General features: G+C 42.9%; 2 protein-coding genes across 3 annotated transcripts; both read right to left on the reverse strand.

Annotated features, from left to right (window-relative positions):
• Positions 1–4104: 4104 nt before the first annotated feature.
• LOC115403552 (matrix-remodeling-associated protein 5-like) lies at positions 4105–14275 on the reverse strand. 2 transcript variants are annotated; one of them, XM_030112496.1, is made up of 8 exons: positions 13791–14275; positions 12853–12994; positions 11982–12117; positions 10731–11358; positions 10168–10310; positions 9854–10061; positions 8554–8775; positions 4105–8404 (listed from the first exon to the last, which is right to left on the reverse strand). In XM_030112496.1, exons 1-8 carry the CDS (start codon positions 14223–14225, stop codon positions 6350–6352), a joined length of 3969 nt encoding a protein of 1322 aa, XP_029968356.1. In that variant the 5' UTR covers positions 14226–14275; the 3' UTR covers positions 4105–6349. The 2 variants fall into 2 exon arrangements, with proteins under 2 accessions (XP_029968356.1, XP_029968355.1); XM_030112495.1 differs by having other exon boundaries at positions 10168–11358.
• A 110-nt stretch (positions 14276–14385) lies between these two features.
• On the reverse strand, positions 14386–21823 carry LOC115402684 (matrix-remodeling-associated protein 5-like). Its single transcript, XM_030111209.1, has 7 exons — positions 21636–21823; positions 20604–20733; positions 18705–18946; positions 18028–18179; positions 15489–17320; positions 14494–15458; positions 14386–14401 (listed from the first exon to the last, which is right to left on the reverse strand). Exons 1-7 carry the CDS (start codon positions 21821–21823, stop codon positions 14386–14388), a joined length of 3525 nt encoding a protein of 1174 aa, XP_029967069.1.
• Positions 21824–26368: the final 4545 nt, after the last annotated feature.

Raw genomic sequence — 26368 nt, forward strand, 5'->3', positions numbered from 1 at the left:
CAAAAATTTCCCCTTTTCAGTCGGCTCATGACTGCACAGGTGGGTCTTTACTGAGGTACATTTTCTGCTGTCTTCATTAATGGAAGAGGAACCGAGTCGTACCCGAGGGGAAACCTATTTAAATGTGAGATTACAGGTACTCTGATTCATGCGTCGCATAATAGATAAAAGGATAGAGTGAGTTATGATTGGCCTATCTGCCCTGCTTAACATTAGATTGCACACAATTTGCCTAATAGACCTGAAGGAATGTGAAAAATAAAGCGTTCACATATCTGAGCATATCTGGAGCCACGGGGTGAAGTTATCACGTGCATGGCAGTGGGTTTTTTTTTGTTTGTTTTTTTCCCCAGCTGCAGGAATAATTTTCCAATTATTTCCAGTTATATAAGCATTATTGCTATGAAATGAAAGAATTCAGACCATTTTTATGCATTCAAATCATTAATGTTTCCTTAGAGCGGCAGAAAAAAGGAAACATTGGAAAAACACACTCATGATGGGCGACCTAATGAGGCGTCAAGATGAAATGTCTCTTTCACTCCAAAGTACGTCGTTGTGATAAAGCAACATCTATTATATCAAAGGAACGTCAGCGTCTGCGGCCTCGCAGTCTTTTTGTGCAATATTTTCAAATGATGTGTGACCTTACTGAACCTGAGTAACGTAACAGTGGCATTACAGATTCCTTTAGACAATCTGTGGCAAGTGACCACACTGTGGAGTGTTATTTTGCACTCCTGCTTCACAATGAAAAGTCCGATTCGGGACGTTTCTGTGTGGGTTTTTCTTGCACAATGCAAAAACATGTACTGTAGTTGAGTTTAACTCATTGCTCTGAATTTCCCACCCGTCGCCCGCTGGGATCGGCTCCAGCCGGGGCTGACCCTGAGTTGGGGTCAGGAGGATAATCTGTGGAAGAGTACATCTCGGAGTAAATATTCTACCTGAGTTGCATGCAGTTCTCTGTTCAGTTTGACCGAGGTCTCGACTGAGCGAGGGGAATCTCCCCGAAAAAGTTTCACTCATAAAATGAAATGTTCCACTAAGAGACTGTGTGTTTTCTTTTGCGCTCTCACACACACACACACACACACACACACACACTTACACAAGAAGAAATCATTAGAGGGGATGAGCTGCCGTCTGCGACTGAAACATAAAAGCTGGGTGGACCGTGACATGCGTGGCGTTGATCTGCCAGGTTCAGCTGGCACGATCGATCAGTCGTGACGTTATTGATGTGGACATGTGAAGGGTGGGCAGATTTAGCGGCGGTGTGTGTTTTTGCTTTACACGTTGCGGAGTGTCAGTTTCCAGGTAGAGTAGGAATAAAATATGAGGGATTTGTTCAAAAATGCTTCTGACGCATGTGTCTAAAGTGTTTTTCATGAATTACTTTCTTTTCCATGCTCCGCTGAGTCATAGCTCCATTGATTATGTTACCACTGACGCTTCCACTGGCAGCGTTGATGCACTGCCTTCATGCTGGAGGCTTTTAGTGAGAATGACAGGCTCAGAGAGCTTCCCTCCTTTAAATTGTAATGCACTTGTTTTGTCAAGTTTGAATGGCGTGAGAGCAGCGCTGGGATTGATGTGTTATTTGGCCAGAGCTGGGCTAGAGAAGGGTTCAGTGTTTTGGCTCCCTGAGCTTGACCCTCGACCTCCATCAGCTCCCCAGAGTGCCTGAATGCCACATCCTGAAATTGGACGGGAAGATATGGAAAAAGGTGTTTCCCCAAGTGGATGATTGGACTGTGTTTTTAGTTTTACATTGTGATCACTCCCAAACTTATAACGCTGTGATGATTACTTCTGCAGAAGTCATCCTTTCTGTGCTGGTATTTGCTGTAATATTAGCGGAAGCCTTTGTCCACACAGTCTCTATTTTGCTGCTGTCTCTCTCTCAGCTGCTTCTTCTGCTGCCAAGTTGTCCATGACTGCCAAAGCGTGGACCATTTTTCTGGGAAGCGTGCGGAATTGAGCTCCCGCAGATGTAAAATTCAGAACTTCATTAAGTATTGATAACTCACGCAGGCCGACATGACCTGTGTGCACCGCTGTTTGACTCCCGACTCGCCGATGAAAATTCGGCTGAACTTTCTGCTGCGAGTGAGAGGATATTTGACACATGCTGCTGACAGCTCAGCTGATGCATCACAGCAGCACTACAATAATATGAACGTGTGAACAATATAGACATCCCAGCAGAGAGACAGTAGTGTGCAAGTGAGTCATGCACATGTTACTTTTACAAGTATTTAGGTTATTTTTTTCTTGTTTCGTTTTTTGCTCCAACTGTAATCAAATTTTAAATGTAATCATTTGAAATTAAAATGTGCAGTCACTCCAGGCACAACCCTACACAGGGACCATATTCTAATCATTCTGGTAAAATCCCATAATATCTGTTCAACATTAAAAGAAATGAAACTTTAAAGTAGCCTAAAAATTAGATTCTAAAAGACAGAAGAGTACGAGCTGCATCGAAATGTTCTCCTCACTCTTATTGCTCTGCAACACTGAACCCATTCAGTAATCTCGTGTGTAAGGTCAAAGTGAAATGAATGCTAAATAAAAGGCTTTTGTGAGGCTTCATTAGTTAGTTCAGGGCTGGCAGACTTACAGTGGCACGAAGAAAAGATTAGTGATATTTTATATGCTAAGAGGGATCACAAACATGGAACCGTAAACCAGTGTGCCACAATGGATGGAGGCTCTCCAATACTGTAAAGGAGCTAATTCAAAACATGACAAGTGTTCACAGAAAACAACTGATCTCATCTAAAGAAGACTGTACACAGAGTACAGTCCCAGCGTTATTCCCCCACAACTATATTTCCCCGTAGATAAAGAGCTCAAACCGGCCGGCCCAAATGACTGGGCGGTGCATGACTGCGATGTAGATTATGAGAACTTTGATCTGCGAGCAGTTTCACATCAATGAACTTCAGAACCGCAGTGCTGAAAATCCATTCCTCCTTTTTTTTTTTTTTTTTTTCCTCAAGTTTGACAAATATCTGCGCTTTCACTGAGACGAATTGTCTCCATTTGAAGTATTCTGATCGATGAGCGCTTTGTCTGACACCAAAAACATTTGGACCTTCTTAAAGATTGGACACAGCTCTTTCCAAGTAAACCTGGAGCTGATTTCAGGTCACAAGTAATTTCAGTTTAACAGCCTTGTTTCAGGAACAAGAAGATATTAAGAATTAGCCCTGGGCCAGCTAATAGACCGTACACGAGTGTTAAATTGGCCAACATGGCTGGTCTGAGCCTCGGGAGGCCGGGGGTAGCGCCGGACAGCGTCCTCATTACATGTTTGTAATCAAAATCTCTCTGTGCTGTGATAACCCAGTCCTGAAGGTTTATTCCATGAAAGGCAAATTACCCTAAATCATCAACATGTTGATGAAAGATGTCTCTGTGTTTAAGGGTGGTGTTGACTGACACGTTTTCCTCACAGTGTAATGCGAAGCAGAAATGTGGACGTATTTTCCACAGCAGGAAAAAAAAGGGAAAATACAGTACTCTCAGTGTTTTGATTTACAGTATATATGGTGTCAGCTCCGCTGACAGCCAAGTAAACAAAAGCATTCAATAATGATTCATTCATATTTCAGTTTTTTGGGGGGTTTTATAACTTTGGGAGCATCAAAACACTCTTTTTTTTTTTTTTTTAGGTTAATAACCAAAATAGCACTTCAGTCCCACACAGAGGATGTACAGATCCTGCTGTAATTATTTTTTACTCTGTGTAAACACCAGGTGTGAGCTGAGGCAGGGCCGAGCGTGGAGCCGCTCTGCAGGCTGCAGTGAGTTTTATGGCGCTTCCCGAGGAGTGGTACATGAAGTCACCAACATGTGTCTCATCGACAGCTAAGACCCCATTTCCTGGTTTGACAGCTGAGTTAGGGATAAGACGTTTTAGCTCTCATAATATACTTCTCAAGAAAAACTTTGGCTCTCGCCCTCCCAGAAGTTGTTTCTGTCCTCTTTGAGTCCACACATAAGCATCTATTCTTTAACTGCACCACCAAACTTCAGCAACCTCTACTAAATGAAGCAAACACTGATTTTTTTTTTTTTTTTTTACACTTTTATTCGTGACTTGAAGCTGTTAACAATATAACAAGCAGTCTTCGTTGGCTAATGACACATCAAACATATAATATTATTCGTTATTCCACCCATTATTCCAAAAACAAAACTGACACTATTACAGCAGTCTTTAAAAGACGAATAATTTAGGGATAATGACGACATTAGCAGTTTAAGGAAACCCATGTGAACTACTAACTCTGTCGCATAGGCTAAAGACAGACTCTAAAAGCACACAGGAACACATTTATACAATCTTTATTATCCAAAAAAAATAACCCTTTGATGAATTGACGACATGAATGCTTTGTACCTAAAGTGTGCCTTACTTATGTGCAGAGAATGTGAGATACAGTCAGTGGTACGCTGTTCATCATGGTATCAAAGAATAAACATACAATGGAACACAAAATGAGTCAGAGAAAAGGCTTATGTTAGGACAGACTGTGATGCAGAAATCCTCATCAAATTGCAAAATACTGATATTAGTTTTCGATATTTGCAACCAAACACCACAATAGAAAATCCAATATGTCAATAACAATGCAAACATAAATTAGGTCAATATCAAAATGACATTTTTATACAGAGTATACTTTTGATTTTGCAATGTCTGAAAAATGAAAAAAAAATCTATTTTATGAATAAACACATCACGAAGCCAGAAATATGTGATGTGACATTAGATTGTCTGCAGGCTGTGAATTACAGACAGCTTTGTGGTAGGTTATCTGTTGTCTGAAGTAAGATACAGAAATGTATATATTAAGGGTGCAATTTGCCAGAGGAGGTTTGTTGAGCTGAAATCTATTGTTCTAATCTATCTATCCATCACATGATGATTAGGCCAGTCCACCAGCAGACCAGACAAAATGCATCAAATGAACGTATTTCAAAATCCAAGTGAATCAGCTTTGCAGACTACGTATCACATATCAAGAGTAACGGATCAGACTCAGCGTTGTCTCATGCCCAGAGGACAATTTTGGCTGATATCAGTCTTCCAAAGGAATTTCAAATTAAAAGATCTTGTCAGTAACAGCTGTTGGAAGGTTTTTGTTTTGCTGAAATATATTTTGTAGACTAATCTTTTCCAAGCTTTTTGAAACTGAATGTCAGATATGTACATACTTTTAGGCCTGCAACTGTCTTGCCTGCTACCAGAAACGTGGTAAAATAAATAAATGATGGAAGCCTTCCATGTATATAGATATGCATGCGGAGCCATTGAAAAGCTCCGTATGCATGTATCACTTCACTGTAGCTTAGTTTATCATTTTAATTTGCCATCATTTCTTTAGCATTATATTGACTTCTAAAAAGGGTCTTTTTGAAAATAAATACTTTTAAATCCACTTATCTGACTTATGTCCCACTGGTTTCTTCACAAATTGCACCCTCTCTATATATTTCATATTCACAGACTTCAGTTTAACTGTTGAAATGTTTAGTATAGAGGTAAATAAAGACAAAGCACCCTTATTGAGGTTTTAGATTACTAAGTTAAAAAAAAACATAGTTTGAAGTCGTGCAAATAAGTACACTGATCAAAGAATCCTTCACATAAGGGATACAATCTTAGAGCTTTTTACACATAAATACAAACGGTCTGGATTGTTGGGATCAGCCATTGCTTGGTTTATATTCAGAATCATAAGTTCTACTGTGTTGTTCAACACAAGCACAGTTCTCAACAATTGAAAATTGACCAGGCCAGGGAAACATTTGCAACTGAAAAATCAGCTGTTGATTCAGCCTTGAAAAATAATCACTGATAATTACATGTGCATTCGCATCAATGCCACAATCATGTGATGCATATCAGTTCAGAGAAGGTTTCACAAAACCAAGGCACGTCAAGGTAAGCGTGTGGCTCCACCTGCTTTAAAAACCTCTTGTTTAACACAAGTTAATTGTCTCATGCAGAGTAAAATGCACAACACTGTTTTTGGAAAATAAAAACAGGCAAAGGGGGGTCTTCTTAATTCCTGACATGAAAAAATACACAGTATCAACAACAAAGTCATACACTGAAATATATACATGAGAATTACGTTGCAGATTTTAGTTTAGCAGTGTCCTTTCTGAGATGAAGCAGTGTCTGCTGCACAGAGCTTTGCAGTTCCTTTGGGCATGAGGGACACATGGTCTTAACAGAAAAAGAGGTCATTCACAAGTTCAAAGACTGGAGGAGTCTCTTTTGGATTTGTGTGCGTGTGTGTGCATGTGTGTGTGTGTGTGTGTTTCATTATATAACGTGCAGGTAGGTTGCCTTGGTGTCCACTCCGATCACATTTTTGGCGGTGCATCTGTAAAATCCTGTGTCTCTCCCACTGGGGTTCTGTATCACCAGGGAGCCCTGAGGACTAAGATAGCGGTTGCCATAAATCCGAGGCTGACCCATCACCCTCAGCTGTGTCAGGTCTGGTGTTTCCCATGTTACTGTTGCCCGCGGTGTTGCTATTGTCAGACAGGGCAACTCCACAGCGACACCAGGGCGGGTGTAGGTCACGGGGGCGGGGCCTTTCGTGATGCGTGGAGGGTAGGCAATAACAATGACAGGAACTGTGAGGACTGAAGGCGAGGAGGAGTCGGAAGAGGTGGACCGGCAGGTGTAGCTGCCCCGGTCGAACACCGAGGCCTGCTGCACCGTTAGTGTTCCGTCTTCTTGGACTGAGTAACGGCCTGAGTCGCCACTCTCCCCCCTGGACAGCACCTTGCCACTGGGCATGGTCCAAATGAGAGAGCCCTGGCTGTGTCCGGGGGTTTGAGCAGTAGGACAAGGCAAGCGAAGGGTTTCTCCATTAATGATGCTCACCAAAGGCGCTGTTCGGGCGCTGACTGCTGGCTCTGAGTTAGGGCCTTTGAAGGGTGGAAGAGCTGCTTGGCGAGGAGCTGCTGGCAAACCTACGCCTCTCTGCAGGGGATTTTGAGTGACGGGATTTCTTGGCTGGAGCACTATAGGCGACACTGGCCTTGAGCTGAGGGACACAGCTAAATCTGATGAACTTCCTGTCTGAGGTGTCTCAACTAAACCAGGTGTTCTTGGCACAGGTTTCTCCACATTCGGTCCCCAGTGTGGCGATCGAGCCTCCACCTGTGGCTCTGAGACCTCCAGCTCTACCCGTATCGTCCTCTCTTCTCTCTCTGTTTTCACGACACAAACCAAAGTCCCAGCATCACTCCCCCTCACACCCCTCAACTCCAAGGAGCCATTTCGGTGCACGGTGAGTCTGCTGCCATAGTAGGGAGCTGGCAACATGCCGTTACCAGGGAGTAGCCAGGCCAGCCGGGGTGGAGGGGAGCCTTGGGAGGGACATGGCAAAAGAACAGTCTGACCTTTAACAGCCTGCAGCTTCACTGTCGTCACCGCACCCAGAACTGTACTGGTAGCGTTTTGCCTTCCCGTATTGCTGATTGAAACACCTCTGCTTCTTATGTTCTCATTAGTCCCTCCGAGATTATTGCTCCCACTAAAACCATTTTCTCTACTAATGTTTGTGCCACCTCTGCTGCTCGACACACTGCTACTAGAGCCCCCAATATTTCTTGAAATGCCACTTAACCAAGCCTGGGCTGTGTTGGAGTTTGCATCATTTCTACCTCTCCCTGCAATGACTTCATTATTATAGGTCCCAGGATTCCGTTCGACACCATCTCCTCGAACTGTGCTGGGACTGTTAGCCGCACTGTTACTAGTACTTGAGATGCCAGCTCCATTTCTAGTTGTTCCAATATCATCTGCTCTTATGCCTACATTTCCTCCGCTCACCCCAGCACTGGATATACCGCGGCCCGTTTGTGTCGAGATTCCACCGACAGGCCTGTTAAATCCATTTTGACCATCAGTCCTGAGACCAGGATTAGAGCTGCTGATAGCTGAGTTAACAGCAGTGTTTGGTACAGAGTTTATTATCCTGCTATCAACACCACCGCTGCTGCCATGCCCATTGTTAGCACTCATTCCATAGGTAGGAGCCTCTACTTCCAGGCTAACGATCATGCTCCGCCCCCCAGCTGTGTTGCTTGCCCTGCATGTATAGTTTCCTGTGTCGATCCTTTGCGCCTGGCGGATCTCTAGAGTTCCACCTGAAACGACCACAACCCGCTCAGAATAATAACCAGATCCCGAACTCCGTGGGATGACGCGGTTCGCTGGGGAAAACCACGTCACCGTTGGGGGAGGATCTCCGGTGGCCTGGCAGGAGATTTTGGCCGTTGTCCCCTGATGTACTTTGAGGACATGATAGGCTCTGTTGTCAGTGAAGCTTGGTGGAGACGTCATCATGACCTTCACTTTGACCTTCAATTGATTGATAAAAGAATCATTTTCACTGACATGTATGAGAAACTTTCATATTGAAAAGCTGAAAAGTGTAAGAGCAAACAGTGAAATAAAAGCAGGAAACTCCACAGCATTTCTGATCGGGGAAAGAAATCTGCTTTTCTTACCTTCATGCTGTCTTGACCGCCTTGATTCTCAGCATAGCATGTATACTCCCCTTCTTCTCTCAAGCCCACAGCTGGAACCAGTAAAGTCCCATTGTCAAACACAGTTAGCCGCCGTGCTCGGCCTCCTCTGTCTTCCCCGTGCAGCACGCTGTTCACCATGGTCCCATCTGGTAAGCTCCAGCGAACAGCTGGGTCCGGCAGTCCCGATGCCTGGCAGTCCACCTGCATGCAATCAGGGGTTCAAAGATGCAAACATTTAGACGTCTTTTCTTTATTTTAAAGTTGGAACTGAGGTCATAAAAACTATGGAAATCAATCAACTTCCTATTTTTTTTAAATTCATCAATACACTCTGCACTATATTTAGGCTTAATTTATTTGGAAAAGTCCATGAAAAGATCACTTAAACCTCATAAATGTTTAAATGAAATTTAAAATATGGGCCAACACATTCCCGGAGTAATACAGTTTATTATTTCTTGAGTTTCATTCCACTTGACTTTGTTTTTATTGAGTCTTTAAATATTGATGTGTGCAGAGTTATCCCCCGAGGCCTCTGTTGATGATTCATCGCAGCTGACTGGGTGACCTGACAGGGTTTCTGTTTCTTTTCGAGTCAAAAAAAGGATGCACTTTTCAATCAAACAATGAATAAATAAAGAACTTGGGACTAAATAAACTAAAAACTCAGCTTTAGAGGGGAAGACGACACACTGTTAAATTACACCAACCTCCTGCTACGCTATATTTCACAATGTTTGTTTGGCGTGACATTAAATGTACAACAGTGGATTTTTTTTCAAGGTTGGCGTGGACCTCCCCTACAGGCATTAAAGAGCTTAAGGGGGATCGCAGCAGCAGGAGACTGGAGGGAAGTAACACTTTTTCCCTACATTATTTGTTATATTTTAATATTTGAGAAGAATTGAAAAAAAAAAAAGAACGAAGCAAAATGCAAAAACTGGCATCTATTTAACTGCAACACAATTTAAAAAAAAGACTTTAGAGAAGAGAATAGAAAAGATATATACAGTTTAGTGCTGTCAGTTTTAATCGTATTGATCGCAATTTAATCGCATTGATCGCAATTAATCGTGATTAATTCATGGAGAACTGTCAACAATTAACTTTTTTAAAGTTGAGATTAATTGCAATGAAGAATCTAATCCTCATAAATCAGTCCCAATGTCAGGAAAAAACACTATTATCCTCTAGTTCTTTTCTTTGACCCAATTGGCTGACCTCAATGGATTAATCGTGATTAAAATTGACAGCACTAATATAGTTCAATCAAACTTACCTTTAACGGTTTACCAAATGACACCATCTGATTGAGTGGTTGTTTTGGCTCAATCTTGGCAGGCTTGGTAGCCACTGAGACGCGAAGCAGGCGATAATCATCGGACACCTTGTTGCGGGCAATACAGAGGTAGTCTCCTGCATCCTTGTCTGTGACTGACTGGACTGATAGAGTGCCGTTTGGATGCACCTTCATTCGTCGATCAAAACTTTAAAAACACAAACACATAATGATTAGATAGAGATTTGAGTCAGACGAACTATTAAAACATATGCTAAGATATTCAGTCAAAAAAAAAACAGTTTCAACTTTACCTCAAGTGCACATCCACAAGTTTCCTACTGGGTGTCCTCCAGATAATGATGGGGGCAGGGTTGCCATTTACAGAGCAGTGAAGCTGTAAAGTCCCCCCATAGTGGACAGCAGAAATGGAGGGTGATGATGAGACGATACGGGCCTTGGTGAAAGGGGAGACAGGCCATGGATGCAAAACAGCTGGGATTCTTCTGTCTGCTGAGAAAGACGTAGTCCCTCCTGTGTTGTTTGTACTGGGTGACACTCCGGTGTTGTTTGTTGGCACGGGGGAGGATGGGAAAGAAGAGGAAGGATTTGTTTTTTTGATGTTGGTAAAGAGTGTGGGGGATGCAGTGGGGGCTTTGTTGATTTTAGAAGATGAGTTCGAAGAATTGGGCTGATGAGGATGAAAAGAGGAGTGGGACGTGCTGGAGATGAAGGTCCTAGATCTGTCATGAACAGATGGTGGGGAGAATTTAGAAGAGCTGAGTGGATCTGTGTGGCGTGTAGGAGCATTCAGATTTTTGTCTTTATTGAATAACCATGAAGAAGATGGCTTTTCAGTTGCAACAGTTTTTGCCACCTCGGATCTTGCTGGTCCTTCCTCTTTAATTTCAACCTTCACTGTTCTCTTATCAGCCCCAACAGCGTTACTTGCTGAACACTCATATCTCCCTGTGTCCTTTGGCCCAATTTTCCTGATATGCAGTGTCCCATTGGGCAGGACAAAAAGGTTGCCATGGAGGAACTGTGATGGCCGAACGAGGGTCCCATCTGGGATTCTCCATCGTAGAGTTGGTGGCGGGGCGCCTCGGGCAGAGCAGTGTGCATAAACAGGCCTCCCTGGAGACAACAGCAGGTGCTCCTCTCTGGGCTGCTGTATCACTGGGGGCAACGAGGACACATGGACTCGCACGGAGGCACTGGCAGCACCTGCTGAGTTAGATGCCACACAGCGGTACACTCCTCGGTCGCTCGGTAAGGTCACTGAGATGTGAAGGGTTCCATTCGTATCCATTTTGATCCGATTGGTGGAGCGCTCAGAGGTTACAACGGAACGATCGGGCAGAACCCATGAGAGCAGAGGTGTGGGGATACCCTCCGCTTGGCACTCGAAGTGCACCTCTCCCCCCTGATGAATGGTAGACTCTCTGTAACTGGGAAGCTTCATACGAGGGGGGCGGGTCCAAACTTCAAGGGTAGTTAGCAATCTGTGATAGAGAAACAAACGACACTGATCAGCCAGCAATGCAACAACCAGCTTTATGATCAGTAATTCTGATGTCTGTAGCAAAACCAGCCTGGTCTGCTGATGCATGGGTATTATAGGAAAAACAAAGGCACTCTATGGCATCAATATACCGGTAATACCAGCTTAGCTTTTTGAGATGGAAGATTCATCAGTTAAAAAGACAAAATGTTTATTTGCTGCCTAATGCATCCCACCTACTAACTGATGCCACGGTAAAGAGGCAATCAGTGTTAATCACTTCATCTCTCAGTGCTCGTGCTGTTTTTGATGATCAGTGTTTATGCTAAATGTATAAACATATTAGCGCTTCAAATGAATGTCTAAGACTGACCAAGATTGTCTGTGGTACATTTCGAAATACAGATATCAGATTTAATCATATGAAGAGCTCCCTAGCTGGTTAAACTTGTCGAATAAAATTCGCTTAATATTTGTTTGCAAGAACAAAAAGTAGATTTAATTGTAAATTAAAGAACATAAGGTTATAAAGTACTGCTTATTGTAGGCTTAGTGAAGAAAAAATGTGGAAATTGTTTACTGTACAGTGCATTAACTTGCATAATTGGTGTTGGGGAATCTCACCTGTCACGGCCCAGGTAGCTCTGTGCGCTGCAGATGTATGTGCCCCGGTCCTGCTGCTGAACATTCTGGATAACAAGTGTGCCATTTTGCAGGACCTCATAACGCTGAGCCCTGGAGTGGACTGACATCACCGCTCCTGAGAGGAAGACAGGGAGCCAGGCAGCAAGGCGGAGGGAGGAGAGCAGCAGTAAGTGAGGCAAACAGAAACAAATTGGAAAAGAAAGTTGGAAAGTGAGTACGCAACAGAGAAAAAAAAGCAGGAACAGGGACTCTCTGAGTGGCACAGCGTGAAGTCAAGTCACCGATGCAGCTCGCAAAATATTCCATTACTTGCTTACAATGTCTTTCCCACATGGTAAGCCAGAGAAAAGCCTATTGTGTGCCTGCCAGTGTGTAATATCGGGAGAAAATCTTTTTTTTTTCCCCCTCTCAACAGCAATTGCGCTCTTTCATTCGCTCAATGTACACATTAAACTTAATTTCTTTGAGAGTTGTTAACTTCTGAATATAAATACAAACCTTTATCCACTGTCCTTAAAAAACACTGTAGATTTTCACAGTGAAGTTGAAAATACACACAAATGTAGACTGGTATGACTGATAAATAACCTTCTTTCTTTCATTTTTTTTTTTTTTTTTTATATACTGTAGATACAATTGCACTTGTGGCACAAATTTAAACAGATGATTTAGTGATTAGAAATATTGGTTTCAGTGAGTCAGAGTTGTCGATTCCCTGGATGGATCTGACATATAGATGTAATGCCAAGTAAAGCACTGTAAATGGTACAGAATTATACACAAATCTGGTTATAGATGTTTCATATAGAACGTATGTGCATGTTGAAAAATAGTGTCACATTGTGTTTACCTGTTGCAACCTTGGTCCATGTGATGGAAGGTTTTGGCTCCCCCTGAGCTTCACAGGATAACCTGGCTGTACCCTCCGCTGGAAATGACACCGTCCTGATGTGGGGGTCTGCAATCTTTGGTCTCGATCTTGCAACAGCAGCCTATGTCAAAGATGTCAAACAGATGTTTGAGATTGGACATATTTATTGAATTGCAGACCTACAGAATTGTGTGTCTCATTGTTCTTTTCAATTTTCAGCTAAATGCCATGGGAGCCATGGATTTGCAATAATTTATTGGCAGCATAGTTGCAACAAATAGTGAAAAAGTCAAACACCAACAGAACCAAACTCACAATTTTGTAAACATTCTACAGAAACAAGCAAACAAAGTCCACATTACATGAAATTATCAAAGAATCAAACAGCATGTGGTAATGGGGATAAGCGTTAATACCACAATACATCTGTATGAAAACCTTTCATGAGAAGCTGAAAACCATCTTTTGTTTACCACTAATTTAGTCAATTCATCAGCCAGACTTTTTCTCAGAAGTTTTGAATTGACTGCATTTCTTTTTCTACTTAAACATCATAATTAAGAAATTAAACTTCAAATTGAATAACCCACTGCCATCTTCTAACGACAATTAATCACTCGTGACAAACCCGAGGGTTTGGCCCATAGAGATTTCCTCAAAGAGCTTTAGAAATAAATTAGCAATTGATTATTTGAGTTACCATGGGGTTGGGCTTTGCTGATTGTGCTCCATGTGTTTTTCATCTTTTCTCAGATCACTGACATTCTGAAATCCTCATTAAATTGGACTGTCATAACATCCCTCAGTTTTAATGTTTCAATATCAGGCTATACACATCAGATTGTTTTCAGATGTATTGCAGAAATCTCAATCCAAATGGCAAAATAGGGATATAACAGTAATCCTTCTGGACTCACCACAGGAGTGACAGAGAGTGACGAGGATGACGACCAGTGAGACCTGCTGCGGTGTGAATCTGGTATGGAGTTAGCTCCGGGGTTTTTCCAGTCAGTTGAGGGTCGACTGTGGCTTGGAACCCCAGGATCTGTATTTTCTTTGGGGTCAGCGAGGCCAGTTCCCACCCTCTCTGAGGACAATGCTTTGGTATTTGCTGTTGTTGTTGTTGTTGTTGTTGTACTGACTGTACTAGGCTTAGCTTTGGTTGTAGTAGCTGAAAGGGTTTTGTCTGAAATAGAAGTCGAAGTAGTTGTTGATGCTGTAATTAAAGAAGTGTTGGGGATTCTCAGGATTTCGGTCCATGCAGTTGTCTTTCTTGTGGTAGTATTACCACCAGCAGCGTTCCTAAGAGTATGAGTGGTGGTAGAGGGTTCAGTTGTAGTCGTAGTAGTCATAGTAGTAGTAGTTGTTGTTGTTGTGGTAGGATTTGTTGTAGTAGCAGTAGTCGTAGTGGTGGGAATAGTAGATGTAGGAATAGAGGTGGTGGTTTTGTGAGTGGTTGTAGTAACGGGAGTTGTAGTATGTCTAGTTGAGCTGGACGTTGGAATAATGAAGCTAGGTGCAGTAAACACTGTGGAATTGGAAGTGATGAGAATAACAGAAGTCGTTTTGAGATGTATGTTCTCACCATTTGTACCTGTACTTCTGGTGCTGTCAGTATACCTTGGAGAAGTTGTAACTGCTTTTGAAGAAGAGGTGGATGATGGGAAATCAATGACAGGATGAGCGGTTGAGGAGTGGGACTCATGTGGCACATCCGAGAAATTCCTTTTTTGGTCTCCACTGAGTTTGTCTTGGGGTCTATTAACATGTTTGCCTGAGGCTGTTTGTGTTTCTGTGTGTGTCTGTATACCATGTGTAAATGTCCCAGGATGTGTGTCTGGCACATGTGTTTTGGAGATTACATCATGGGAGTGAGTGGGTGCTGATGTGTTGAAATGTGTTGACTCTTCAGTGTTGGATGTCTTTCCTGAGTGAGTCACTGTGTCTGTCTTTGTAGGAGAGGGGGAGGAAGCTGGCGAGGATGATTCTAAAGTAGAGAAATGAAGAGCGTTAAGGACAGAGGAAGATTCAGGATTTAGAGCTACTCCATTTAGAGAAGTCCTACTATGGTCACTGGATGTCAACAAAATATCTGGAGACGTGGCCGTTGACACCGGCAACAACATATTCAGTTGACTTGTTGTAGTGTCAGGTGTCACAGCTTGTGACCTTGGGTTCACAGGGTCAGAGGGCGGTTGAGGTGGGGCCAAAGGTCGACCCCTGGGCCTGTTGATGATTCGTCTTCGCTGTCCAATCTTCCTGCGTGAGTTCCATGGACTTTGAGGTCGGGAGTTTGGAACCAAATTTGGAAGTCCCTGTTGAGGATTTTGAGTCCTGCTACTGGGTGAGTTAGGGTTTGCGGTTTGTGCCTCTTCTTCAGGAGATTCAATTTCATTTGCTCCTGACTGTGGAATAGATGTGACTGTTTTTTTCTGTGTCACTGAATTTGTTGGAGCCTCTGTTCGCAGGTCTGTTACCTCTGTCTCTGTAGGGGTCTCAGTGTCATTTTCCGTGTCTACTTGAATTTCTGTTGACTTCTCTTTACTTTCCTCTATGCCTGCATCTGCCTCGCTGTCTGTGATTGGCTCTGTTGTTGGCTGTGTCTGTGCATGAACTGGTTGAACTGGCTGCAGCCCTTCCTCTTGCAGAACGGCCTCATCCACAGACGATCCTTCACTTTCTGCTCCAACACTTACTCCCTGACTTCTGTCATCATCTATATCATAATCTTCATCATGGGCTTTTGTAGCTTTGTCTTTACTTCCTCGAACCGGTTCAACTGTGGGTGCTGTAGTAGTGATGGGTTGGCTGTAATTAGTCTTTTGGCGAATCTTCGCCAATAGGTCTGCCCATTTCTGCGGGTCTATCCTTTGCCTGTTTTCAAAACGGTTTCTTCTCTGGTCAGTTGCTGAAACGGGTCGTCCACCTCCTCTTGTGGGGCTTCCTCTCACAGGACCACGTCTTCGTGGTTTTCCAACCGGAAAACGTCTGTTTTGGCTTGGCTGAAGCGATACTGGGTGTTTTCTATTTCCTACAAAAGAGTTCTCCTCTACTTGTTCTCCATCCCCTGATGCTTCATCCAAGTCATGAACTAAAGGGGCTCGAATTTTTGTTGACCTGCCAGCAGCTGACTGTGGCCCTGTGGGAAACGAAGACCTAAGAGTTGGAATATGTCCTGAAGTTAATATCAGCTGCATTGACATAGAGTCACTCCCATACCGGTTGACCGCTGTGCAACGGTAATGGCCTGCATCCCTCAGCGAGGGGCGAGACAGAACCAGACTTCCATTCAGGTCTATTGAGAGTCCACCTGACACAGCTAATCCCCGCCGTATCACATTTCCATCTGGCAAAATCCAACTCAAATAAGGTTCTGGGGAGCCAGACGCCTTGCAGGACAGTTTTACAGGTTCCCCAGCAGTTCCCATGACAGGAGGTCCCACTTGTTCTCCTGAAGGTGGGACAGAGGACTCTTCCACTGCCAGGCGCAGTGGAAGAACATCTACGTCCCTCGCGGCAAAGGCAACACAGTAGTAAATCCCGGCATCGGAAAGCAGTACTTTTTTCAGAAGTAAACTGGAGGCTGAGGCCTGAAGCCTGCCACCCAGGCTGCTGGAGGGGGAAGTAAGCCTGGATCCATCTGGAAGTATCCACTGTACTTGAGCGTTGCCAGAACTGAGAAGAGGGCAATAGAGCTCCACCTTGGTGTTCGCTATAGCCGTGACTGCTGTGGTCGTGTGGTTAGTTAAAATCAATACCCATGGATGAGAAGCAGGAGAGGGTGTTGATAGCTCAGTGGCTGGGTCAGGGTGAGTGGAAACCCTTGTTGAGTATATGAGGTAAACCTTATGTGCATTTGACTGTGCTCTGTTCAGCTGAATGCTAATGGCGGGCTGTAATAACCAGTGCGGTCTGGCTTTTACAGAAGCTTTGACTCCGGTGTGATAATATCCATCCGTCTCCGTTGTCTGCTTGTAGCGGTAAGCCAACCCTGGAGCTTTGCTCAGCATGATCTCCCTCTCGAGACGAACTGCAGTCTCACTGTAATAAGCCAGAATCCTCCAGAGTTTTTCATAGCTCTGTCTCTCCATGGGGCACTCCAGAGAGAGAGACAGGGCTAAGGGAAGAGGAAGCACAGAGGGCTGGGAGAGATCTGGAGGGGGCACAATATCCTGAGAGCTGGAAGACTGAGTGATGTTGCAACTCAAATCAACACTGTTCCCATGTTCGTCAGAGAGACCCAGGGTGGCACTTCCTAAAGGCTCTCGGAAAGTCTCACTTGATTGGATTTCGCTGAGGTCTGTCTCTACAAGGGTCTCTTTTCCTCGCAGGATATTACTGGGTGAGGTGCACAGAAGGGAGGTCGGCTCAAGCAAGCCTTTGTCTTGAAGTGAGCTGGGTGAAGCACAGAGGGGACACTGAGGGCCACCAGGACACTTCAGTAACCCTGTTTGAAAGAGAGACAGACATGTCATGAACGGTTGTTTGACCATTTCTAACATGTCCACTAACAACAACCTCTTGGCAGCCATGCAAATATCTTAGGACACACTTTAGCTATCTGTAAATAAAAGTCCATATTAAGTCATTAATTAGCCATGCTACCTCATTTTAGGAATTCATTACACTTTATATCTCTCACTAATTAGGAATGGCTAATTCATCTACTCATAAATCAAAAATGTGCATGACTTCATTATAACACAATAATCATTAGCCTATATTTTAGCTGCCACACATCAGTGCTGTCATCACAGATTAGTCATGCCAGGTTAAGTCTGGCATATCAATGAGGCACATTTCACGGTCCAGCCTTCTTTGACATCTCAATAGCATCCACAACACATATTGCAAAATATTGAGGAAATGGAAGGAAACAATGAAGCCTGCAGGAATCAAGAGAACCCTGGTGTAATGGTCAAACATAGTGCATATGCTTTGTAGATCTATATACACAAAAATAAGTGTCCTGTTATTTTGCTCCTGTTTGCTTGTTTATTTCGATCACCTGGACCTCCAGGACCTAATGCAACCTGCGGCTACAACGTGCCTGCTTCACTGTCTGAACTGCAATCAATAATTGAAGTTATAAAAATACACGTGTCTGTAGGAAACACAAGAGTGAATGAACTATTTGTCAAATGTTTTCGTCACCTGGATGAGCAAGACTCCAATCGAGAAGCCAGTTCATTCGACAGTCGCAGCTCCACGGGTTAGCGTGCAGCACGAGCGACTCGAGCAGAGGCGCTGCTGCTAAAGTGTCTTGGGGTAGAGTGGTGAGGCTGTTATTGGAAAGGTCCAAGTGTCTGGAGGAGAGAAAGGCAAGATTTATATGAAGAGGTCAGGTGAGAGTACAGAGGTTGAATCAAAGACACTCAGGAGAGAGTGAAAGTTTCCATGTCAAATACAGAAAACTCAATCATCAACTCAAGTATTTTAATCAAGTCTTTCCTAGCAAGATTCACGTTGTATCTGTTTATACTCCAACTTGTAGGACAAGACAAAGACGAATTGACACCGCTGTGGCTTTAAGGAACAACATCTGTTCGTCTAAATACCAATCAGTAAGGAAAAGTTCCCTCTTCAACAAGGCTATTACATTCTTTGAAGAGTCAATCATGTGCAAAATATTACCAGATCCGCCATTTCATTTCAGTGATATCCAAAATAATTTGCTTTTATTCATATTTCAGCCATTTTCAAGTAATTTTTTGTTAAATCGGGTCAACTTATTTAAAAAGGCTGAAACCTTAATCAGGAACAAATGTGATCACTTTTAAACCAAACCCTTTTCTCAACACGGACTATTAATTTTGATTGAAAAAGCTCACCTGAGTGTAGAGAAGTAATACGTATTCAGGAGGGACAGTGTGCACAAAGTGTGAGGGTGCAGCTGATGCAGCCTGTTCCCCTGCAGACGCAGCAGCCTGAGGCTGGGCAGCTGGAGGAAGGCCCGGGGGTGGATATATTGAAGGAGGTTGTGATCCAAGTACAGGCGCAGCAGTGAGGTCAGGCCAGTGAAGGTCAGAGATGAAGAGATCTCTCTCAGCTTGTTATAGCTTAGCTTTAGTATCTGTGGGGGTGGAGGAAATAAAGTGAGCAGAAAAAAAAAAAAAATGAAGGATTACAAGAACCGACATCACTGCTGATTAAAAACCAAGTCTGTGCCGCAATCATAAGTCTGCCACTGGACACCACATGCTTGTAGATTAAATATATAACAAATAATGTGTGGAGGGCTGGAATGAGGGCGGGGAGTGGAATGAAAATTCCTTCTAAGCAGAAATGACTGACAGCATACGGTGTAAATTTAAAAGAGTATGAGGACTTTTTTTTCTGGCAACTCACCACTTTACATGTCAAAATTGGAATAATAGCCTGCAGCCAATAACCACACAATATATTCATGATGTGAGCTGGACCAAAGCAGTGAAAACTAAAAGGATACTGTAGCACAGGGGGTCGACAGCTTTCCAAATATGAAATTTAGCCTTTTATCCCCAACAGAAGACTCGAAGGAATCGATTGCTATTCCAGTCATGTGTAGAAGAACCCACCGAAAACTTAAGAGGGTGCACCATGAAAATCAGGTTGTGGAATTTTGTTTCTGTAAGGCTTAAGATAAATCTGCCCTGCAGCAGGCTACTTAGCTGGCGGAGCTCCAACAACTGACGGATCTTGCGTGTGAAGATGTCAGCTCATGGAAATATGGATTCGATTATCACAAAGTGGCAAATATATCAGCATCTGCATGAAAGATGAGGGGAGCAATTGCTTGTTGAGAAATATCGCTTCCCCGTGGGCTGCTAATTCTGCCCTGAGGTTGCTGCTAAGATGTCCAGTATGTTTCCTGTCACTGAACGGTGAGTGGAGTTGAGGACATAAATAATACGTTACTTATACAGAAATGACAAAAATATGCTTGGAAAAAATGAGCAATGTCCTGTTGACTGTTGTATTAATTGCATAACTTTACAAATCAAGCTATAATTAATAAATGTGTCTGACTGCCCATTACTGTAATGTTCTTCTTAAATTGCAACAAAAAAACCTTTCAAAAAACACATATTTTAATAATCCCTGTTTGCTTTAATGTTAGCATATTTGTCTCTTGAGGTTAAAATAATCTGTATACTGTTAACTACAAGCACTACACACACCGAGGGTGTGAAAGCTGGATTCACTACGGCAGAGGTTTTGAAATAAAACAGAGGCCCATGTGTGATCCACCCCATCTAAAGGCTGCAGAGGGATGAAAGTGAATTTTGCTGACTATTCTCATTTTGTTTCTTGGAAAAACTTCAATCTCTGTGGAGTCAGTAGTTGAATATCTGCAGAAACACTAATTTATATTCCCGATGAACAGTCAGAGTCCACCGTCTGCCCTTCAGATGAGCACTGGTGGTTGGTTTAGGAATGGACAACTCAGAACACTTCCAATAAAGGTCCTCAAACCTCAGATCTGATAGAAGAGCTTTGAAACATGAACTGAAGACATCTTTAGAGTCACTTGTCATGTTCAGTAACAAAATGATGTCCATGCATCGTTCCGCTAACTGCCCTGTCTATTCAGCATTTTGTTTGCCTCTTTGTTTATTTCTTGATTGGCAGTGACTGACTGTCACAACCATTGTGATCGGATTTTTCCATCTCCTGTAGCAGATTGTGTAGCATCTATATAAAGAAACTGAGGTAAAGTGAGTGGTGTTGGAGTTCTTCTTCCACTTCACCTGAAGTGACTTCATGTCTCTGAACACTCCATCTGGAAAATGATGGAGGTCATTGCTGTGGAGCATCAGAAGCTCCGCCTTTTTCAGTCCAGCTAGAGACTTGTCATGGAGCCTGCGGATGCTGTTGAACCTATGGGAGCAATAAAACACCTTTTATCAACAAGAATTGAAAACATGATATAAAATTAACATATATGTATGCAGTGACAGCTGGCCAGTAGAGGGCGATAGAGCATTGCCCCCTAGTGTTTTTTTAACTATTAAATACATAATGATGAAATTAACAATAATCAATTATTTTGTTCGGTTAGTGTGTTTAAACTCACAGCAACATATCTATAAGAAAATATAGATCGGAATTCTTGGAGAAAAACGCTCTGCTGAGGAAAAGTCACCAAGTCAGTGCAGCGGCCAGCTAAATACTGACAAGAGATTTGCACATAGCTACGGGAATGAATTCAACAAGCATCTCAATTCTGATGTCTCAAGGGCGACAAAGATATAGCCAAGAAAAGTGTTTTAAGCATTGTTTCTGCCACAGGGGGGCACTGCTGTAACAGTCTATACTGTTGTCTATACAAATGTGCTAACAGAACAAGTTGTTTCTAATTTGGTTCTAAACCTGGGTTTGTACAAAATACTATTTTGTTTTTTTCTAGAATGCCTCAAGTTATTAATATTGGCATGAAACAATTGCTTTTTCACAGAGCGCAGCTACCCAACCATTTATGTCCGATTGTTTTTATTAAAACTGACTTAATTTGCACAGCTCCACTACATCCTCAATTCAATAAAGATCTTTTATTTCCTGTCATGGATTACTGGACAAACTGATTAATCCAGGTGTGAGATTGATCCGTTTGTCCAGTAATCTAAGACGGGAAATAAAGAAGCTACACTGTGTTCAGGAAGTAGTGGAGCTGTGTATAAAGCTCACAGGCCCACTTCGAATATATTCTCACCAGCTGCCACTGCATGTACGGTAAACGTCATCCATGTGGAGGTATGTTGCAAACCTGAAGGTTTTCATACCCTAGGTTAATGCGACGTGTGTGTGCAGGCAGCCCAGGAGGTATATTGAGTAGAGAGCGGAAGGTGCAGTGGACTTCATTGGCCTGGTAGCAGTTACAGCTCCTGGGGCAGGACTGGCCCTTGGGCACCGAAAATGTCAACACCAGGAGAGCTATCAACGCTGCTGGCACACACACACTCTGAGACATCTTCACTCAGAAGAGGAGAGGCTGCACGGAAATGATCACTGCCAAAGAGAAGAAAAGAAATCAAGAATTTTGCTCCAATGGTCTGTCATAAAATCCAGATGAGGATCTCTACCCCACCCTCCACCCCTCCCTCTCTCTCTCTCTCTCTCTCTCACACACACACACACACACACACACACACACAAAGTTAGCCTTTCACTTACTCTACAGCCACACTTGCATATTGCACCTGTCTCGAAGATAACATTTTATTCAAGTACCCAGGCACCAATGCGCATGCGCCAAGCCTCAGGGGCTCATTAAGTGTCTCGGATAAAAATTGACATTAAAAAGAAGAAGAAGAAAAAAAGCGCAACAGGCTTCAATACTTAAAAGGAGCTTCAAGAATGGACATAAAATTACTTTGTGGAAATATGCCTGGTCTCCCTTTCTCTAAACCATCTCCCTCTCTCTTATCTAATCTTCCACAGGCGCGGAAATGTACTTAAACCATTTAATTTCACCAAAGCAACAGTCGCTCCGGGAGGCTTTTCAACCTGAAGTTGAAATGAAAGTAAATTACGCTCCCTCGCGAGGAGCTTTCAAGATGAATAGATTAATCTGCTGCAATGCGCGGTCATGATTGGTGAGTGCTTACCTTGAAATCCTTTGGTCCGCAGGAGTGAATTATTTCACGGAGTAACTCATTTCGCTCATTAAATGTCGATTTGAATCCAGTTGCACGGGCCGGAAATTTGTCGTGCAATTAAGCAGTTTTTATTCATCCATAAACTCCAGTTCTGAGCAGAAAGCCTGCAGAAGGTTGTCACCTCAGATGTCACTGCGAGGAAACCCTGGAAAGTAGGAGCGCGTTTGTCAACTTCAGAAAACAAAACTTGGAGGGAAGAAGAAGAAGAAAACAACTCTGTAAATATATCCAAAGGCTCTTTTTGTGCGCCTGAGCAGAAGAAAAGTGGCGCTGGGAGCGACAGGCGGAGTATTTGCAAATGCGCCTGGCTCGGTGTGGCTGTGTGTGTGTGTGTTTGAGTGTGTGTGTGTGTGTGTGTGTGTGTGTGTGAGTGCGCGCGCCTCGGCGTGCAGGCCACTGAGTGTGTATTTGAGTTTGGAAAAGAGGACTGGACTGTAGTGACGCTCAGGCAGAGGGGTCTTACCCGAGGAGGGGCTTTCTGGTAAACCCAGAGGTGAGAATTCGCTGCGCGCGGGGCTGCTGCTGCCGGAGCGCTCCTTCCTCTGAGCGCGCGCCGCGCGGGCCAAAGGAACCAATATGTTCTTAATTAGTTGCAGCTCGTTTCTGCAATCTTTATCAAAACCCACTTTATTACTTTCCCCAGAGCTGTATATTCGTCTGTTTTGTGATGATTATTTTTTTGTAGGGACGACAGAGGCTCGCTGATTCCATCAGAGGAGTGATTCTCTGCGTTATGGGGCGATATATATCCCCTCTACCCCTCTTCTGCTGATTTATTGGGTTGCAGGGGGTAAAATCTATCTCCTCCTCGCTTTAATTAAAACCACCCCACCAACAACCCATCACAAAGACAGCTCTTTTCACTCTTTGCTGTCGCTGATTTTAATTTTAAATGGAGTTCTTGTATTTGTGCTTCGAGAGGGTGGCTGCTGTTGTTTTTGTTGTTTGAAGCGCTTTGTGCTGCGTTATTTTTGTATGAAAGGTGCTCTCAAAATGAGAATGAAAGGCATTTAAAGCCAAAGAAAAGCAGTGCTGCCAACTGTGATCCTGCATGTCTGTTGGGATACAAAGTAATTAAAAGTGTTTTAGGAAGTGTGCAATTTTGATCTGCCACACACTTTACATTAACTTTTTGCAACTTACACTTGCTATTAAACTAAAGCTTATTTTATACCTTATTCAAATTGCATTACATACAGTTCTAAATCATTTCTTTTAATGATCAACTGTTATTTTTAATTAATTTGTGTCGAAAATTATGAAGTCCCAACCACTTCTTTTTGGTTTTTTTATATCACACCTTTCTTACATCCTATCAGGATACTGATTCATAACTTGACAATTTTATTGTTTAAAGCTACAGCAGTGCCTTTCAAATGATTTATATATTAAAAAACACCTCGCATCCCAAATTTTAATTTCCTTTGACCTGACACCAGAAATAATTAATGCGACAAGGAGGGGCCACAGAAAACTAATTAAACCGTGATGCAAGAGACATCAATCATGTCTCTCATATTGCTAATATCTAAATTACATCTTGTAAATTCAGTGTCCTTACATATTGCTTGAACATGTTTTTTTCCATTCTGCAGGAAAATAATTTTGTACAGGACAACAGCTCGATCTGAAATGACTTTTTTTTTCTTTTTAAACAAATTTTAGTCAGATTTATTATACTTTGCCTTATTTACCCTCCTGAGGTCATTAAAACTTCATAGACTACCAAAATAACACACAACACATGACCTCTGTGCCTCTACAGGGTCTTCGGGTGAGTTTTTTTTCTTGGGATCAGACAGCCTTCATAGCTGTCTCCATTTACATGCACTGATTGACATTAGATGAGTTTCAGTGTTGTCTTGAAAAAAGTTATAATCCACATCTATTCCGAATGAATGTCTGTTTGAAGTTATTTTTGCAAACTCTTTGAACAATAAAGATCAAATTAAGCTTTGGCATGTTCAGTTAGTTATTTAGAGCGTCCAATAGTTCTAGAGAGGTCAAGAGAGTTTTGTGTGATCTAATATTCTCAGCGATTCTTTATTGATCACATCTCTTTCCAACAGGTTTGAATGAGGGGAGAACAAAAATAGATCCCCCCCCCCACAGCTGTTCTCTCACGCAAGTGAAAACCCGTCCACCCACCCCCTCCTCCGTGGCCCAGAGAGAGATAAGTGGTTGTTTTCTCACGAAGCTGCTTCCTAACACTAGATTAGATATTCCAGCATTAACCTTATTTGGCCTGTACAGAAAAAGCCTGCATGGCTCCTGCTCTCAAGATTTCACCCCGGCAGAAGGCTTCTTATAAACACAACAGGGGGCAGCAGCGCGGGAAAGCAGGAGCAGATGTGAGAATAAGGTCACCACTGAAGAGTTTTGAATTTTCACATCAGCCGCCTCAATAATGGATCGCAACATTAATATTGAAGGACTGCTTATCCCCCGCAGCCTGACAGTCGACAAGTGAACATCCGCACACATCTTAGCGGATGAGATTTGATGCTTTACAGTCGCCAGCCCAGTTCTCTCTGATGTTTTTCAACAGATGATCCAATCCTTACCACCTTATAACCCTTGTCTCTTCAGGCTGTGAGTGCTTAACAGTTCTTGCGCGGCGCTGATTTCCCCGTAGCTGAAATATGGCTGCAAAAGGCATTAGGCCCTATCCCAACTAATTTCATCACAATAATATTTACTGTTATTGGAAGGCGAAGCGCTATAGTGAATAAATCAGAGTCTATTTGACTGGAAACAAGCGAGGCGGGATGTTATATCAGTGGGTCTTTGGGGGATTTTAATGAATGAATGAAGAGAGGCAGAGAAAGGAGAGATTTATGAGGGAAAGGCATTGACTGTACGTGAACAGTGACCAGGTCTAAATGAATCACTTCAGTAGACACAACCCAATTCTCTTGAATCATGTCCTCAGTTACTCAAAGCAGATTTATTTAAAGTGTTGATTATGTTTTTTACTTCTTCAATTTTGATGAACAAATGTGACTTTCAGGGTTTATTGTGTACTTTAATTCAGTTCCCAGTCTTATACATTAAAAAGAAATTACTATAGTTCGTCATTTATTTGAATAAGTTAGTTACAGTATACAATCTTAACCAACATATGAAGATATTGGAAAGGCATGTAAAGTGGGATGAACGTTTATGCAGCATAAACATCATGAGCCTCTGAGCCGGGCTCAATACGCACTCTGCCTTGAAAGTTCATCGACATCCTCCACAAGGAGAGTGAGTCACAATGACTGCAGGAAGGACGAGCCGCTCACAGAGTGATGGATCGAAGCAGATTCTCGGTAGGGTGAAGTGTGGTAGGTGAAAGATGAACAAGGGCCTGCAGCCTTGAGAAAATTGGAAAGCAGAACTGCGCAACAAGAAGTTGTCAGAGAGAGAAACTCACGCTTGTGTCAATGCATCATAAGCCAGTATATGTTATTTATATCGTCAACTTATTCCTGTGCTCGAGTTGGCATCACACTGATTTAGACTGAGAAGAAATGGAAGATTGCTATTTGATCGAAAGTGGGGGTTTTTTTCATATGAAAGTTAATGTTGCTTTTCATTTGGAAATCAGTGCCAAAGAGCGTGTACGAGGAGGGCAGAGGCTCAGAATGAAGCTGTGATGTGTTCTCAGTCGGCGATGCTTCGCCATGCCGTATCACCTGCTGTCGGCCCGCCGTGGGTTTTCAGGCTCAAAGTCGTGAAGCTGCTGGTTTGGTTTTACCTGAGGCGGCTGTGGCTCAGCTGGTAGAACAGGTTGCCTTTCAACTGCAAGGTCGAAGTTCATTACTCTGCTTCCACCTGTCCAAGTGCCCTTGAGCAGGAAGCTGAACCCCAAATTG

The sequence above is a fragment of the Salarias fasciatus genome, chromosome 16, assembly GCF_902148845.1.
Source record: "Salarias fasciatus chromosome 16, fSalaFa1.1, whole genome shotgun sequence".
Classification (NCBI taxonomy): Eukaryota; Metazoa; Chordata; class Actinopteri; order Blenniiformes; family Blenniidae; genus Salarias; species Salarias fasciatus.

Coding starts and splice junctions, on each gene's coding strand:
- LOC115402684 (XM_030111209.1), bottom strand. CDS start 21,823: ATGTCTCAGAGTGTGTGTGTGCCAGCAGCGTTGATAGCTCTCCTGGTG. Junction 20,734..21,635: donor ACACGTCGCATTAACCTAGG/GTATGAAAACCT, acceptor TTGCTCCCATAG/GTTCAACAGCATCCGCAGGC. Junction 17,321..18,027: donor TTGGAGTCTTGCTCATCCAG/GTGACGAAAACA, acceptor TCTTTCAAACAG/GGTTACTGAAGTGTCCTGGT.
- LOC115403552 (XM_030112495.1), bottom strand. CDS start 14,225: ATGACTACTACGACTACAACTGAACCCTCTACCACCACTCATACTCTT. Junction 12,995..13,790: donor CACTCTCTGTCACTCCTGTG/GTGAGTCCAGAA, acceptor TCTTTGACATAG/GCTGCTGTTGCAAGATCGAG. Junction 10,062..10,167: donor CTTGTGGATGTGCACTTGAG/GTAAAGTTGAAA, acceptor GTGTTTTTAAAG/TTTTGATCGACGAATGAAGG.